The sequence below is a fragment of the Gadus morhua genome, chromosome 7 (assembly GCF_902167405.1).
Source record: "Gadus morhua chromosome 7, gadMor3.0, whole genome shotgun sequence".
NCBI lineage: Eukaryota > Metazoa > Chordata > Actinopteri > Gadiformes > Gadidae > Gadus > Gadus morhua.
In genome coordinates, this window is record NC_044054.1 from 21,661,251 (window position 1) to 21,678,300 (window position 17,050).

At 45.1% G+C, this 17,050-nt stretch overlaps 1 protein-coding gene across 21 annotated transcripts in view; it reads right to left on the reverse strand.

The window, feature by feature from the left end:
* dlg2 (discs, large homolog 2 (Drosophila)) overlaps positions 1 to 17,050 on the reverse strand; it is a 131,009-nt gene that overhangs the window by 73,032 nt on the left and 40,927 nt on the right. For 18 of the 21 annotated variants that reach the window (XM_030360824.1, XM_030360834.1, XM_030360832.1 and 15 more), the window contains one exon: positions 112 to 195. The exons of the other annotated variants lie outside the window; for them this stretch is intronic. In XM_030360824.1, the coding sequence (XP_030216684.1) occupies positions 112 to 195 (84 nt within the window). Of the gene's footprint in view, positions 1 to 111; positions 196 to 17,050 lie in introns of those variants that run through there. 21 annotated transcript variants of the gene reach the window in all.

A 17,050-nucleotide genomic window follows, 5' to 3' on the forward strand; every position in this document is an offset into this window, starting at 1 on the left:
AGGCGACGGTCAGGTGAGGTCAAGGAGACAAGAGGACGGATAGACCATGCAGCACCGTCGACCACAACAAAACACATCAAGGACGTGGAGGAACCCTCCCACTCCTCTCACCCAGGGAGCACTCATCAGGGCAGGGTTCATGCAGGGCGGGGGCTGTCCATTTGGTGGGGAGCCCTGCACCGCCTGTGGCCTGTTCTGGAGAAAGAGAAGCAGTACCAAATATAACCACCGGGGGGCGAAAGAGTGTTGCCTCACAGAGGCACGTCGCACAGGACAGTTACCATCTTGCCCCTTTGTGGGGCAAGATAGTGACCCTCTTTTGGGACAAAGAGGGTCACCATCATTACATCACAGCATTCACTTTAGGGTCCACAAAGTTATGATGTATTCAGAGTGTAACAGAGTAAATGCAGTGTGACCAATAAGACGATAGTAATAATGGTAATAAAACGAGTAATAATGCAATAACTGATGAAAAAAGAGAGATAAATTAGAGTAGCGTTCCACGAATTACAGGTCAACTGGCACATACACATGAGGTGCATTCAGGGGCTCATTACAGGAGACAAGCAGTTTGTTTCGTGATCGTACGTGCACGTGTTCACGCACGTGGTCTCAGACACGCTCAGCCAAGTCACAAGCAAATTCCAATACAGGTAAAGCCAATCACACAGGGACAGACAGAGTGAATGAAACCGACTGAAAAGACACACAGGTCTATTGGTGTTGATCTGAGACACTGCTAACTGGTGAAGTCTGGTATATTGTTCATTCTGGAACATGTTAAATGTGGAGGGCTTTAGGAGGAGTCTTGTTCTCATCATGTTGAATCTGAAACAATCCCCCGAGCATGCACAGTCAACTTATGGATTTGCAGTTGATGTAACGCATTTCTAATACACTTTGTACACATTTTGTCATCAGTGGTGTTGGGAGATCTGAACAAAGAAAGATAAAACTTGAGGCTTCCGCTGTAGAAAAGACACATCAAGCGAAAAGATAAGCTTGGCTTAAGGCACCTGAACTGAACGGATCAGCAGGTTGAGTGTGTAAATATCACCTCACTTTGGAACGACCTGGACTGCAGGCGTGGTCTGGATAGAGGCTGGTAAACAGCCTGCACCTTTACTCTTTACACTGACAGAAACAGAAAACTCTGATCTTGGGTCCGTCCTATGTTGATAGAGCAACACAACAATAAACACTGAAGAATGACTGTCCTTCCAGTGTGTGTGTGTGTGTGTGTGTGTGTGTGTGTGTGTGTGTGTGTGTGTGTGTGTGTGTGACTGTGTGTGTGTGTGTGTGTGTGACTATGTGTGTGCCTGTGGTTGTGTGTGACTAGGTGTGTGTGTGTGTGTGTGTGTGTGTGTCTGTGGTTGTGTATGACTAGGTGTGTGTGTGTGTGTGTGTGTGTGTGTGTGTGTGTGTGTGTGTGTGTGTGTGTGTGTGTGTGTGTGTGTGTGTGTGTGTGTGTGTGTGTGTGTGTGTGTGTGTGTTGATCTCCACGTGAGCAGCACAGTTGGCTGAGTGCTGGAGACGTGGTCCCATTGCAACACTGCAGTGATTATGGTGATCTACTGATGATGATGAGGAGGAGGGGGTTGCCTTCAGCGATACTGTAAAGGGCCAACTTCAGGAAGGATGCTGAACTCTCATCCAATCACACGTCTACTAGGTACCGTCGCTACTAAAAATAGTCCACTGGCCTTTCTCCCCCCTTCATCTTCTGCCCTAGTTGTCCATCTCATGCATGAATCTTTGATGTTACACTATAGATAGGGTAAAGGAACTGTGCAGCAAGAGCGATGGATGCCATTCCTTGGTGGATTACAACAGCAAAAATAACAGCAATTCTAAATATCTGGCTCTATCATCAAGATGCATTTCAGTAGGGAGCCATGTTATCATGAGCGCAGGAAGAGCCTTTAGGTTAGTCTCTTGTTGTGCTGCCCTGCATGCTATCACGAGAGGGAGAGAGAGGGATACACACACACAGAGAGAGCGAGAGAGAGAGAGAGCGAGAGAGCGAGAGTGAGAGAGAGGATTTTTTACTTTTATGTGCTTTGGCAATGTGAATGTATGTTTTTCATGCCAATAAAACCTTTAGACAGAAAAAAAACAGAGAGAGAGAGATGCAGAGGGAAACAGAGAGCGCGAGAGACACAGAGAAGGACGTTTTTTGTCTGGACAGGTGCACACACAGACACACACACAAAAGCGAAACTTTTTCACCCACGCACCTGTGTCGCCTCATTTTTGTGTTGCCTTCTATTTTTGTGCATTATGCCGTAGGTAAGCAGCAGTTCAGTGATGCAGCTACTCCATACAAACCAACACATATTTATTCAGGCATTTATTTAGACCATGACCCTCACCACAAACAGCGGAGGAAAAGCTCTGGCGAGGAGAATGCCGAAGGTGTAGAAAGCCAGATGGACTCCTCTCACTCGACTGTGGCCAGTAAATCCCGCCATTGTGGTTGTAAACAGCTTTAAGCTTGCTATATTTAACCAAGCACAAATTGAGTGGTCTTTACTTGGATGCCTTTTTGTTTTTATTAGAACAAACAGCTTAGTGGCACACTTCCTTTGCATTTGTAGTTATTTTATGTGTAGTTGTTGTTAGTGAGGTTACCATTTATTTTACTAAACATAATTTCCTTCCTGATATGGAGTAAAAGTTGCTACTTTAAAAAAATGAATATGTAACAACACAGAATCATGGTCGCCGCGGAGACACAAACCGATACCAAAGTACTCTTAATCAGCCTGCTCTGCAGACAACAAAGGGGGTCTAGCAGAAGGGCTGGAGGGCTCTGATTGGCTCCCGATGCACACGGGACCACAATAAAGGAGGCTCACTTCTCCTGACAAGTGGGATAGGAGAGTGAACAGACTGTTTCAATCACTGAAAGCCATTAAAGTGTGACCGAATACGTCAGCAGCATGGGAAGGCTCCGTAACAGGCGTCTCTGAGATGTAAATGATTATGACATCAAACAGGTTTCAAAGCCATAAGGTTGATGAAGAGCCCCGGCAGGTAAGGCATTTTGACAATAAATTCTGGGCAAGTGGAGGAAAAATTGCCATGAGTATGATCTAACTCCCTACTAAGATTAACCCTCCGGGCAAAAAATACTAGCAACTTAGAGACTACTTTATCCGACTACGGCACGGCAATCAGAATTTTCATAAAACCTAGAAATATATTCCGAACCCAATGCCTTTAATGGCAGGAAAGGTAATCGTTAAACAATTTGAAACGAACAAATTATAATTTGGAACATTTTAAAATCACTTAAGATACACTCAAGGTCAATCTTAAGTAATTTAATAACGTTGCATATTTTTACATATTTTAATTAAGCTCCAATAGAGGATAACAAACACGCTGTGGCAGGGTAAAACACAGGATTACACAAACATGCACAGCCGTGACGTCCTCTAATAGAGAGTTGTTTTTATTCCTTTAAGTCCATCCGACCCTGTGTTGGCGTTCGCATACTGAGCTGCCGCGGTATGATGCGTTGTAGTATAATGAGGGGGAAGCATTAGCATGTAGCGCAGCCCCGGGAGAACCAGAGCTGTGGCCCCGAGGCTCCGAGAAGCCCAGTGACCTACTATGTTAACCGGGGAGGGAGCAGCTCGCCCGCCTCCGGGTACCAGCACCCACAGTAATGCTGCTGCTTACGCAACCCATGCCAGCAGGCCACTGGAACCCACTGTGTGGCTTCCAATGGATTCCCATTTCATCACTTATGCAAATGTCTAAAAAGGCAACCACTCAGATACGTTTTGGAGTTTGTTTACTTCTGCTCTGAAACATCGGAGTGGGGAGAAGGCGTTTTTCAATTTTATTCAACCTTTTCCAATTTTCCGAGCTTAAAGTTGACCGAAATACGTACCTATTAAAGTGAATACATTCAGTGAGCAATAACCTAATATATGTTGTCTGTACTGCACTACAACGGCCCAGTAATGAGTGGCAGGAGAGCTGCTAAACCTACTTCAGATGATGCTGGGTTTGATTCGCATGACACCAGTGATGTAATTGGACTGGACTTGGACATTTAGAATGTAGAATGGCAGCATTCAAGAATGTAACTAGCAACCCTCCTGAGATCGTCTCAGGAGACACGGCACACGTTACACGGCACACGTTACACCAGAGTTGAGGGGGGGTCTATTGGAAACGCAAAGAACTATCTACATCCGCACATAGCGATTTTGCATGTAATGTTTTGCATGTCATTATCATTCATGACGTCAAAAACAAATCCTTTACATTGAAGAACCATGTTGGAGCGATGATTACAAAAGAAAATCCACCCACTCCCCCGTCACCCACATAGGCATGCACACACACACACACACACACACACTAGGATTACTACGCCCCCCCCGAGCTACAGTGGCAGCCATGTTGCGGAGGTAGAGCGCAGCCCACGTGAGCCCACTCGACCACGGACTGCTAACAACTGACGGGGATCTTAACCATGAGTGACGACTGCTGCAGGGGAGAGAGACACAGAGAGAGAGGGAGAGAGAGAGACAGAGAGAGGGAGAGAGAGAGACAGAGAGAGACAGAGACAGAGACAGAGACAGAGACAGAGAGAGAGAGACAGAGACAGAGACAGAGACAGAGACAGAGACACCGACCGAGAGACCGAGAGACCGAGAGACAGAGACATAGAGACATAGAGACATAGAGACATAGAGACAGAGAGAGAGAGAGAGAGAGAGAGAGATTGAGAGAGCGAGCGAGGGAGAGAGGAAGACAGATCACAAGAAAGATAAACAAGTTGGGGAGAGAGTGTGCGAGATAAAGACATTTAAAGAGGTCGAGATTAAGAGGGAGATAGAGCGATAGATGAAGAGGGAGCGAGACAGAGAGATTAAGAGATGGAACAAGGGAGAGTGTTTGCCCTCCAGGTATAAAGAGTGAAAATGGGCTCTTGCATGGTTGGAGCGGGGAGACGCCAGCCTTTACTGATAAGGAGATCTAAGGGACGCAAACCTCTCTCCTTCAGACACACAAATATTTTACAAGTCCATCAGCAGTGACGACGGCAGGCAAATGGCCGACGTGAGGCCCTTAAAGACCGAGGGAGTGCTCACCAACACACACCGTAATGTGTTTGTGAGTGGGAGTGACCGTTCTTTACTTCTTAACGTTCTCACTCTGCATCCTTCATGCCCTTTTCAGCATTTCATCTTGATATTTTGCAAATGTGGTGGCTTCCCACACGGTGAGAGGAGATCTGTGTGGGACTCTCTGGTGATTCAGCACCATGGACAGCACCCCCGGAGAGCACTGTGGAGCACTTTCATTGCAGACACAGGTTTAAAATTTCCATAACAGCTTATATTGCTTCAGGGCATCCATCTTGCCTGTTAATCAAAGGTGCTTGAACGCAACTCAATTTCTCAAAGGCAGACAATTTAGAGTTGGGGGAGGAAGGAGGAGACTCTTGCTCTCTGCTCTACCTGGCTCTTTCTTTAAAAGGATCAAGCCCTACCTATGGCAGCTTTAAGATACAAAGCAGTGCAGTCTGCGAAGGGTTCAAGTCTGTTGATTGGAAGATCCTCTCCCGTAAAACCGTACAGAGATTTTGTGGCTTGATTTCCTGCGATCGGCCAACGTATGTCGTATGAGGACACATGCACCGCTCACTTCTCTCCGTTTATGTCTTCACCTTCAGCTGAGCTTGCCACATACGAACTAGCCTCCTCAGAAGATGTACGGTTTTACCCCCAAACCCAGGCACACCAAAATCTGGACGCGAGCAACACACAGGGCTTGAAGGCGCAGGAGGCAAAGGTTTTCTCTAAACTGTAATCTAACTACATGCCACGGATACAGGCATTAAAGCGGTCTACGAGTATGCAGAGCCAGACCTCTGGAGGGGGGTGTTGGATTGGGGTCTTATGGTATTATGTGTGTGTGTGTGTGTGTGTGTGTGTGTGTGTGTGTGTGTGTGTGTGTGTGTGTGTGTGTGTGTGTGTGTGTGTGCGAGTGTAAGTGTGTGTGTGTGTGTGTGTGTGTGACTGGTATGTATGTGACTGTGTGTGTGTGACTGGTATGTATGTGACTGTGTGTGTGTGTGTGTGTGTGTGTGTGTGTGTGTGTGTGTGTGTGTGTGTGTGTGTGTGTGTGTGTGTGTGTGTGTGTGTGTGTGTGTGAGTTTCTTGGCTTAGGCTTGTCTAGTGTGATTTGTTTCGGTAGGTCGTTCCTCCCTGGGAATCTCACCTGAACCTGTGGGCTGATCCGGTTCTGTGGTGGTGAAGGACAAAAGCGACATTAAAACGGTGCCTTTCGGTTGATATCTCTGTCTTAGGGCATAATCAAGGACATGTTGTTTGAGATCAGCAGCGCCATTCATCATCCCCCAGCAGCCTCCAGATGACATCTTTCTACTTTAGGGACAATAGGGAATAAAATGCTACAGTCTAAAAAGAACACCCACCAACATCCACTAACATCCGGCTTTTGTCTTTAGCGGGAAAGGTAACAATCGGCATTCCCAGGACTAATGACTCCTTTGCAGTTGTCGAGGGGATTTATCGGCTCCAGCTGTGATCAGCAGCGATGCCATCATGACTAATTTCCACCTCTTTTTCTTGCGTGATGCTATGGAGTGCGTTGAAGTTTGTGACGTTGGAAAGAAAATAGAGTGGAAAAACATGCAACAGCAATTTTGTTCTTTGAAGTGAGTTTGAAAGAGAGACTGAATAGGCAGGCGATATGAACCACCGAAACATTTTCACTGGCCCCCATGCTCTTTTCTTCTGATTACTAACCCTGTTTCACCTTCAGGTAGTTGAACAGGAAAAAAACCGCAAAAACCTGCATAAAAGCGCCAATCTTTGTGGAAAATAAATATGATCCCTGTTTGCTTGAATTTCTCTTGCAAAAAGACACACACACACACACACACACACACACACACACACACACACACACACACACACACACACACACACACACACACTGTAGTAGCAGTAGGATACATAGTAGTAGGAGTAGTAGTAGCAGCAGTAGCAGCAGTAATAGTGGTAGACGTAAAAGTAGCAGTAGTAGCAGAAGTAGTAGTAGTAGCAGTAGTAGTAAGAGTAGTGGTAGTAGCAGCAATAGCAGCAGTAATAATTGTTTTAAAAAGGGTAGGAATAGTGGCAGGGGCAGCTGCAACTGCAGTAGCAGTAGTAGTATAAGTAGCAGAAATAGTAGCAGTAGGAGTCGCAGTAGGAGTAGTGGTAGTAGTAGTAGTAACAGCAGCAGTTCTAGCAGTAGTAGTAAAAATGGCAGTGGTAGGAGTTGTAGCAGCAGTAGCAGCAATAGCAGCAGTAGTAAATGCGGCAGAAGTGTTAGTACTAGTGGTAGGGTAGAAGTAGCAATATTAGTAGTGTTGTAGGTGTGGTATTACTAGCAGTAGCAGTGGTAGGGGTGCTGCCACCACCAGCGTTGGTGGTAGTAGAGACCACTGACAGCAGAGCATGCCCTGGGCTGCGGTGGGTCTTGAGAAGGCTCTTTATCTGTTCCTTATCGACTCATTTGATCCGGGTCAGGCAGGCTAATTGGCTGCAGCAGATCTCATTGAGCTAAATCTCTTTTGTCAATCGCCATTGTTGCCCCGCTTGATTCCAGCTGTCACTATCTGTTAAGAAGTAGAAGTATCTAGAAGTAGAGTGCAGTTCTTGAAGAAGAAAGGAAAATGGATGGCTCCTTCTGGAGGATTTCAGACGTGTCGTAACTAGCTGAGCTATCGGAGCCGGGGGATCACTTCTATTTAGTTCCTTGTTTCATATTGGAATAATTACCTAGATTCGAATCATTTTGGTAGGTATTGCATTTTGTCGGATTTACTAGGTTAAAAAGTTTAATTAATAGCCATTTCAACTCTGACAATTGGACCAAAAAGACCACGTCTCTCGACTTTATAAGATAAACATCTAATTTAGTTTGAACTCAGAGAGAGCAGGACAAACTCTTAGCCAGCCATATTGATAATGGACTTGAAAAGAGGAACATTGGCATAGCAGACAACAGAAAAACCTCGGAGCTCAGGAACAAAGCCCATGCATGCACACCAACTGTGCACATTAGATATCGTTGGTATCTGATTCTACGGATTAAGGCAGCACATTGAAACAAAAGCTTTGTACACAGCTGTGTCTGTAGTGGAGTGTAAACTGCTGCAGGCGACCAGAGTTTGTGTTCACTAATAGACAGTGTGAAGAGCAAAGCACAACCTCTATAGTCGGCCCTGCTGCTTAACTGGTCCAATCGAATGTTCACCTGTTCAAACTCGCACACAACGTCTAACTGATCACCGTTTTGATTGTTTGTTTGTTTTGTTTTGTCTTGTTTTTGTTTTATTTATTTTTTATTTATTATGTTTATTTATTTATTTTTTCCATAATGTCTTGTTTTTTTTTTAACGATTTATGATGACTATATGCTCTGTAAGATGACCTTGGGTGTCTTGAAAGGCGCCTCTAAATTAAATGTATTATTATTATTATTATTATTATTATGTCTGTGATTGGGTTTGCAAAGGGATTATGGACTGCTCCAACTCCACAGACTGTAATCTACACAAGCAATTTCTTCCACGTTGTCTTCTGACAATATTTAAGTACTTGAAACTAAGATAGCAAGCACATAGGTGGATGAAATAAGGAGTTATTTGGACAGGAGAGCGAGTGATAACAAATAGTTGAAGGGTGTAGTAGTAAATCATTTGGAAGAGATGCCATTTCCTATTTCAAGATCTTAAGTTAAAAGGGTGAAATATGCACTTCAAGTGAAAAGTGATGACTTTATGCTTCCTTCTTGGCAGAGCAAGGGAATGACATCCCCAGGGTAAAGTTTTGACCACTATTCAAGAAGCACTTTAAGAGAATGGGACAGTATGGTCAAAGTACTTAAGAGTCCTCATGAATCAAATTTTCAACATCTTCCACCGATCGTTTCTCTAATTTTGCTTGTCCTTCTGAGTCAGGGTAAAATATGGATCATTGGCCAAGGCGGGCACTGTACCTAGGTTATGAAGCTTGGCCACTGGTATATAATTTGCCTTTCCAACAGAGTGTAACAAGTGCTGAATAAAGAAAAGGCCTATTTTTCCCGCGCTTTAAAACCGAGAACATAATTCAATGGACTGGTAAATGAAAGACCATCCGATTGGACCTGTAATAAATTGCTTTTTCATAAACTGCCAAGAGCTACATGAACAAATGAATTAGCTGACTCAATATCTTATAGAATAAATTATATAACAATCATATATAATATAGAATATAGGAACATATACATATATATTAATAAATGACCAAGCTTAAGCAGGCACTAGTAGAGGTCATAATCACATCGACAAAAACACTACTTCACCATGACAACTTGCATCACTTTATGATCTCACTGTTTGATCTCAGGGAACTGAGAGAGGCACAGCACAGCAGAGGAAAAAGGCGGCAAATACCAAAACCAGAAATAACAAACGGGTGTTCTGTGAAGCAGCCTCCTGCATGCATCACCATGTGAAAGGGACTTAAAGTTATTAAATCAGGAAGACCGGACATGCAGACAAATGCAAACCATCAGGTCATAACCACACTGACCACACAGTCACATTGCCCCACAGAGAGACAGACTCACATACAGAATGAGCGAGAGAGAGAGAGACATAGAGAGAGAGGCAGAGACAGAGACAGAGAGAGAAAGAGAGAGAGACATGAGAAGAAGTCAGAGACAGAGACGGAGAGATGGTCAGAAACAGAGAAAGAGATGGAGACAAAGAGTGACACAAAGAGAGAGACATGAGAGCAGACAGAGAGAGAGAGAGAGACAGTCACAGTGAGAAAATCAGAGACGGATGGACAGACAGAGAAACATAAAAAGGAAGATGTACAGACACAGAGACACAGAGACAGTTAGAGACAGAGTAAACCCTAGGCAGCCTACCTTGCATCCAAACATGAGAGACAGAGAGTTGCCGGTGCAGGCCACTTTGCAGTGGCAAAGCACAGGGGTGCAATCTGGACTCTTCACTATAGGACACATGTTTCCACCAAAAAGCACCAAAAAACCAGAAATAAAGATCCCTGCTGGAATGGTCCCTGGCAGTGTGACTGGGAGCAGACTGACTGAACCAAACGCCTCTGAAGAGGGGAAAAGAGGCTTTCACGCTTCTTTTGCCTCATCTCTACCTCCCCTCCCTCTCTTTCAGACAGCTACACAGCTACAACCCCCCCCCCCCTTATCTTTTTTCCCCTTTCTTCTTCAGTGTATCTCTCCCTATTTCTCTCCTTCTCTCCCTCTCTCCCTCTCCTTCTTCCCCCACCCCCTCCCTTACTCTGATTCCTTTGGGTCTCGTAGTAGCACGAGCTCATCCCAGCCGGCACTAAACTGCTCTAACACGTCATCGACTTAAGATGACTAAAGTATGAATTTGATGTGTTCCTTTCATTAAAAAAAAGGAAAAGGGCACAAGACCAGAACATAGCTGCAGCAGCAGCATTGTGTGTATTCGTGTTAAACGTTGTTGTTTATCATCACTCACTCCATCTCACGTAAAATCATAGCCTTCTCTTCTCCTCCCCCCCGACAGCTGGCCTATAGGTTGGCGTAGGCCTGCATGTTGGTACAGATGAAGCTCAAGTCAGAGACACACTGAGAGCACCCATATGGCGCACTGTGTTTCTTGCAGTGGTTACTAGGCGTTAAAAGGTGAGCTAGTAACCAGTAGCAGTTTATGTGCTGAATACTAGGGCACACATTTGGCTGTTCATTAAATGTGTGTGCGCGAGCACGCCTGGGTGCGTGCGTGTGTGTTTGCTATTTGTTTATATTTAGGGTACCATCCCTAAATCAGGTTCCAACATAAATATCATACAACATAAACAACGCTACTTGCTTATAATGTGGGTAGGCATATACCCATGGGGTATGTGGCTCCAATGTGAACAGGAAGTGACTCTGGATGTGACTGCTAGCCCCATCTGATAGCAGCCTTCATAACACACCAGGAACTACACAAGAAAAGCAGCTAACTCTGGGGTGAACTCACTGTGGCCTAAATTTGGAGCCCAAATTTAGAGCCACTGTGCAATACCCCCATCCAGCATTTGCCTCCTCCTGGCATCCATACAGCCCCCCATCTGTGAGCCCAGCAGGGGTACCCTGTTTAGTAATGGGAGTTGCAACCAAAGTGCTGATTTACGCAATCGAGGTGAAAATGAGTAAATCACAGTAGGCCAATAGCCTGCCTGGGGAACCTAGCACGACTTCACCTGGGGGAGTCAGGACAGTCGACCGTGTCACCTTAACCTCCCCCCATTGCCTGCACAGTTCATGCCTAATGCTGTGTGTGTGTGTGTGTGTGTGTGTGTGTGTGTGTGTGTGTGTGTGTGTGTGTGTGTGTGTGTGTGTGTGTGTGTGTGTGTGTGTGTGTGTGTGTGTGTGCGTGCGTGCGTGTGCGTGTGGAGTCAAGGCTCTGCTAAATGCCCTAATTGTAAAATGTAAAAATGTAAAGGCTTGAATTGTAAAAAAAAAAAAATGTATGCATTTCTTGAAAATGGAAAGCGTGTTTTTTAAATGTCTTTGGTAACGTTAAAAAAGCATACTCAAAACCCTGTGAGCATTGCATTCATTCTACAGTGTATAACTTAAAGAAGGCCACTAGATGGCGCTGTACTAAAGCATGTGTATATGTGCTGCTATAGCATAAGCGCCAGTGGGGCCAGAGGAAGTGTCAGAGCAGTAACTAAAATGTAAATTACTCTCTGCTTCATAATGAGTGACCTAGGTCTGCGGAGGATTAGTTAATTAATATCCAACACTACATTCAATTATGTGTTCATCACAAAATACACACTGCATCCAGCATCCCGCCAACATTCACACACACACACACACACACACACACACACACACACACACACACACACACACACACACACACACACACACACACACACACACACACACACACACACACACACACACAATGTTAGAAGCATATACAAGAGAACCATTTCATTTTGCGAGCAATGAAGATTGCCTTCGTTTTCAATGCATATTAAACGAAGCAAGGTCCAAGCAGGCACACTAAGAAGCCAGACCCCGCTACGTGTTTAGTCGAGTTACGTGACTGCGTTATGCATCGGTTTAGACTCGTTCATAAAGCGCCAGAGAGTTCAACACAACATTAACATTTATTCACAAAGAAGATCAAAAAAAGGGCGCCTCATTGAGAAAAAAATTTAAGAGTTGAAGGTAAGATTTAAGAGCTAGAATTCAAGTGTTATTCGTCATAAATGACCTTACAGCTACTGGTAAATAAAATATGTGAAAAGTAATGCTTTGAGTTCCCTGTGGCTGCCTCCGCCTCAGTTTTGGCCAATTTCGAACTTAGATCGCTCCGGGCTCTTTTCTGACCAATCATGAGCATCACCTTCGTCAGGGAACCCATCTTGCCTGTCAATCACAGATGCTTGAAATGGAACACTTCTCAATGCCGGCGAAACATGGAAGGACGGGGGGGACAGGAGGAGAGCCTTTTTGGGTTTGTCTAGTTATAAAATCATTCTGCCTCCTGGTCTTTTCTACTCCCTCTCTCGCTCTGGAATCGCACCAACCACACCATTAACAGCAGCCGGCTTGTGCATGTCAGCACCAGGAAGTGCATGAAAGCCTCCAAGTGTTGGAACTCTGCTGGAACCCATCGTCAGCAGTATGGGCATCCCTGCCTCTGCCTGACACATATGCAGCGTGTCACATGATTACGTAATCAGGAAGTGTTAGGAAGTGGGTAGCCATGCTGTGGCTGATGGATGGAGGCTGCACACACGACACCTCCCCCTCGCCGCTGTTCCCATTAAGCTCTCATTATGCAGTCGCAAATATGTCCGGAGCAGAAGCACGGACGAATATATACATACATACAAACATACACACAGTCCCGCACAAGCACACCCCCATGATTTATGTTTTGTTTCCTTGAGACCTTAATCATAGCGCAATGGGGTGTGTGATGAAAAGGTAAGCGATACAGCCTAATGGGATCACAAACAGGCTGCAGGTCTGATGCTCAAGAGGGAACCAACACGCTTTGTTTCCACCAATCGCATGGTTTGAAGACTATACCTTGGAGAAGAGTGGGTTTAGTAGCATGGAGGAGGACTAGCATGGTGAGTCTGTGTTGTGATAGAGGGCAGCTATGGGAGAGTGTGTCAGCCATCAATTATAGAAACTTTGCTTTTTTTCACACTTTTTCCTCCCAAATGTTTCCTGTTGCCGCAAACTCAAACGACGCCTTACTATAACTCTGCTGCAAGGCTACAGCACCCATATATGTTGCCACGGCCACCAGGCCTTGGATATGATGTATCGCTCTTGGCTCATAAACTGGGTAACATACTAGTTGACACACATATATATATATATATATATATATATATATATATATATATATATATATTAGAGCTGTCAAGCGATTAAAATATTTAATCATGATTAATCGCATTAATGTCATAGTTAACTCACGATTAATCGCAATTAATCGCAAATTATTTTTCTATGCTAAATATCCCTTGATTTTTTTGTCCCATAATTGTTCTCATTTTAATTCTATTATCAACATGGTGAATTGCATTGGCTTGCCTTGTGCAAATGATTTTTTATTGATAACAACATTGGCATATACTGATCAAAACAGGACGATACAAAAAAAGAGCCTATAGTGCAATTAAACGACTGCTTTGAACAAATGTCATTTGAACATAGCAGTCAGGCTACTGCTTCTTTGTTTTGAGCCAAAGAAAATATTATTATTATTATTATTATTTTTTTTTAAATAAAATAATTGCGTTAATCGCGCGATAAAAAATTTAACGCCATTAAATTTGGTTTGCGTTAATGCCGTTAATAACGCGTTTAACTGACAGCTCTAATATATATATATATATATATATATATATATATATATATATATATATATACACAGTATATGATGGATGTATTAGTGTACATGAAGACACATACGAACTGCGAGTGCATTTGCCAACCTGGACTCCCACTAGCACATTGATTCATATGCCTCCTTTGTTGTGGCCTTGGATCCCCACCAGCATCAGCAGTATGAACCGTGTTTCAACGGAAAACTGCATCCTCCAATCAGAAGCAATGGATGAAGAGCTCAGGATCGAGGAGCGCTTCAAGAAAAGCGGCGACCCCTGCTGCATGGGGCACGGTACGGAGTCCCTCAGGGATAACAAACCCCCCAACGCAACCCCACGCACCCCCCCCCCCCCCCAAACCCACGACGCTTCCTTCCCTGATGAGCTTAACGGCTCTTGTGCCCGCTTTGACCGGGACGACCAGGGGGCCGCCATCCCATCTCCGCGGACCCCCCCAGTCCCCCGCACGCTCCTCCAGCGAGGCATGTGCCATGCTGAACGGGATTAACGCACGTCCAGGAGCTCCTCCCCTGGACGTGTGCTGACCGAGGTCTGGACTGACCGTCCTCAACCCGTCACTGGCCCAAGCAGCAGTCCCCATGTGCTCTAAAACCAACTCTGTGGGGCCGCTGCCAAAGCAGTCGACTGCAGCACGCCTTACTGACGGGATGGTGGGAGTGGCTCACCTCAACACCTGTCTACGGGGGCTGATCACACAGAGGCGCGTCGCTAGAAACGCGTCTCAAGCTGCTGAACATTTGTTTCCCTTTTTGTGCAGCGCACCTGCCGTGCGCTCCTCTCTTGTGACTCACGTCGCGCTTTTGTAGCGTTTTTTTTTAGCAGTATCAACCTTTAAAGAACAAGACGCCTACTCTCATCGCTCTTCCCTTGGCTAAGGCAGCCAATCAAATCAAGCAGGAGGCAGGTTTCACTACTATACCAAATCTTTCCAGTTGTGTTGCCAGTTTTCATCCAGACAGAACTCGTTCACCCTTCGGTTTACTTTCTTTTTTTTTTCGTAAATCCAAAACTCGCTTTTTATGGGCTTTTCACCCATCCTCACCAAGTAGCAAAGCAAAGTTAAGAGCTTGACATCCGCTTGAATACATTTTCTTCTTTCATGAATCACATTTGTTTACCCCGTTGCAGACACCGCCCCACTTCACAGGCGCACCACGCGGTTCTGCCCAACATGCTTCGCCAAGGTGTCATGCAACTGGATAACGGATTTCCAAGCCAACAGACCCCACAGTTGGTTAGGTTAGACAACCATACCTCCGCAACTCTCTTCCCTGAACACAAGCGTCCCACAGGGCTGTGCTGAGTCCTCTCCTCTTCTCCCTCTTCACCTACAACTGCACACCTGTACATGGTTCTAAAACCATTTTGCTGGAGGTAGTGCATTGGTGGTTGGCCTCGTCAGCGACAACAATGAGTCTGCCTCCAGGAAGGACCAGAAGGTCAAGCCACAAGCAGCGTGGTGCGCTGACCACAACGTGGTTCTGAACACCGAGAAGATACAGGATAACCAAAGGTAGCGCACACACTCCGATCGTATCAACAGGACGGCGGTTGAGTGTGTGGTCAGCTATATGTTCCCTGGTTGTCCACATCCCTCTTCTGACCCTCAACCGGTTGTATGCGGCGGGCTATCCATTACACTACCTGCTTTTTAACGACCTGTAATTGACTTCACTGTTGCTAATTCAACACACGGCAGCTAGCTAGCTAAATAATAGTGAAAGGTTGCTATATTGTGAAAATAAAAAATAAATAATGTGTAACGTAACATGTTGATACACATCATTTCCGTCCCTAATGCCTGCATGCTCAGGCAACAAGCAAGAAAGAAACACACACAGATATTTGGAAAGAGAAAGAGCGCGAGAGAGAGAAAGAGCGACAGAAACAGCAAGAGTGAGAGAGAGCCTTCTGCTTGTGATTACCTTTGTTGGTAAACAAACCTGCATTTGACCCAGGTCCCCGACCCCACACACACACTAATCCTCTGCAAACGTACACCTAATGGCATCAGCAGAGCCAGGGGACTTGCCAACTGGACAACCAGCGTGGATCACACAGAGGAACACCCGGACAGACGTCAGGCCCGCCTGCCAAATAAATGCCGTTGATGTTGTTGTTTATTGTGCAACGTTTAGTATAACGCTGGAGAGGGGCGTTTTTTCTCCCCGTATAGGAAGTGCTGATCGTTCTGGTACATGATGCTCCATTATGTCCGACGGCTCGGACCGGCGTGCCATGAACAGTGAGGGCAAGCGGGCCGGATACAGTGCTAAATCTGGCGTCCCTCGTCTGAATGTGAGAACTCTGGAGGGTCCAATCAAGTACTTTGTCTATTTTAGATGTGTTTGTGTCAATACTTGGCTTAAATCTGCTCTGACCACGATTTGGGAGTCATAAGGACAGAGAGCAGAAAATAGCAAGAGTTTGAAAGTAAACTCTCTGAAAAACCTATCATCCCTCTCTGCTCCCTCCCTTCTTATGTTTCAATTATCCGCCACTGTGAACTGTTGCATTTCATGCACCTGTGATTGACAGGACTCCGGTCAGACATAAGCCCGGAGCTGTCTAAAATCTAAATTGGCTCATACAAGGGCAAGCGCAGTCAACTGGAAACAGATAGTCTCACAGTGCATTACACCCATTAATAGCCAACAGATGGCTATGGCATTTCTATCAAATTACACTCAAATAATAGCTCCTGAATTTTACCTTAAAGCCTGTACAGGATTGTGTTGTCTTTTGTCACTAATATACCATATGCTCCCTCACACACTGTGCATGTAAAGTATAGACCAGGGTGTTCTGTCAACCCATGACCCGGCCCAGAGACTGCTTTGCATGTCAAGTGACTATTATCCGACATTGAACTTGACCTCATCTCCTTATTTTGTTGACCGGGCATAACAGGGAAGTATATATGCTCAGATATTCAGTGAGTGGCTTCAAAAGTCAACCACGCCTAATGAATAATAACCAATCCAAGAAACAATCTGAAAGGTTGAAGTCCTTGTAATAAGCGTTACTTTTATATTAAATTCACCGCCGGTTCACCGCACACATTCATTTTC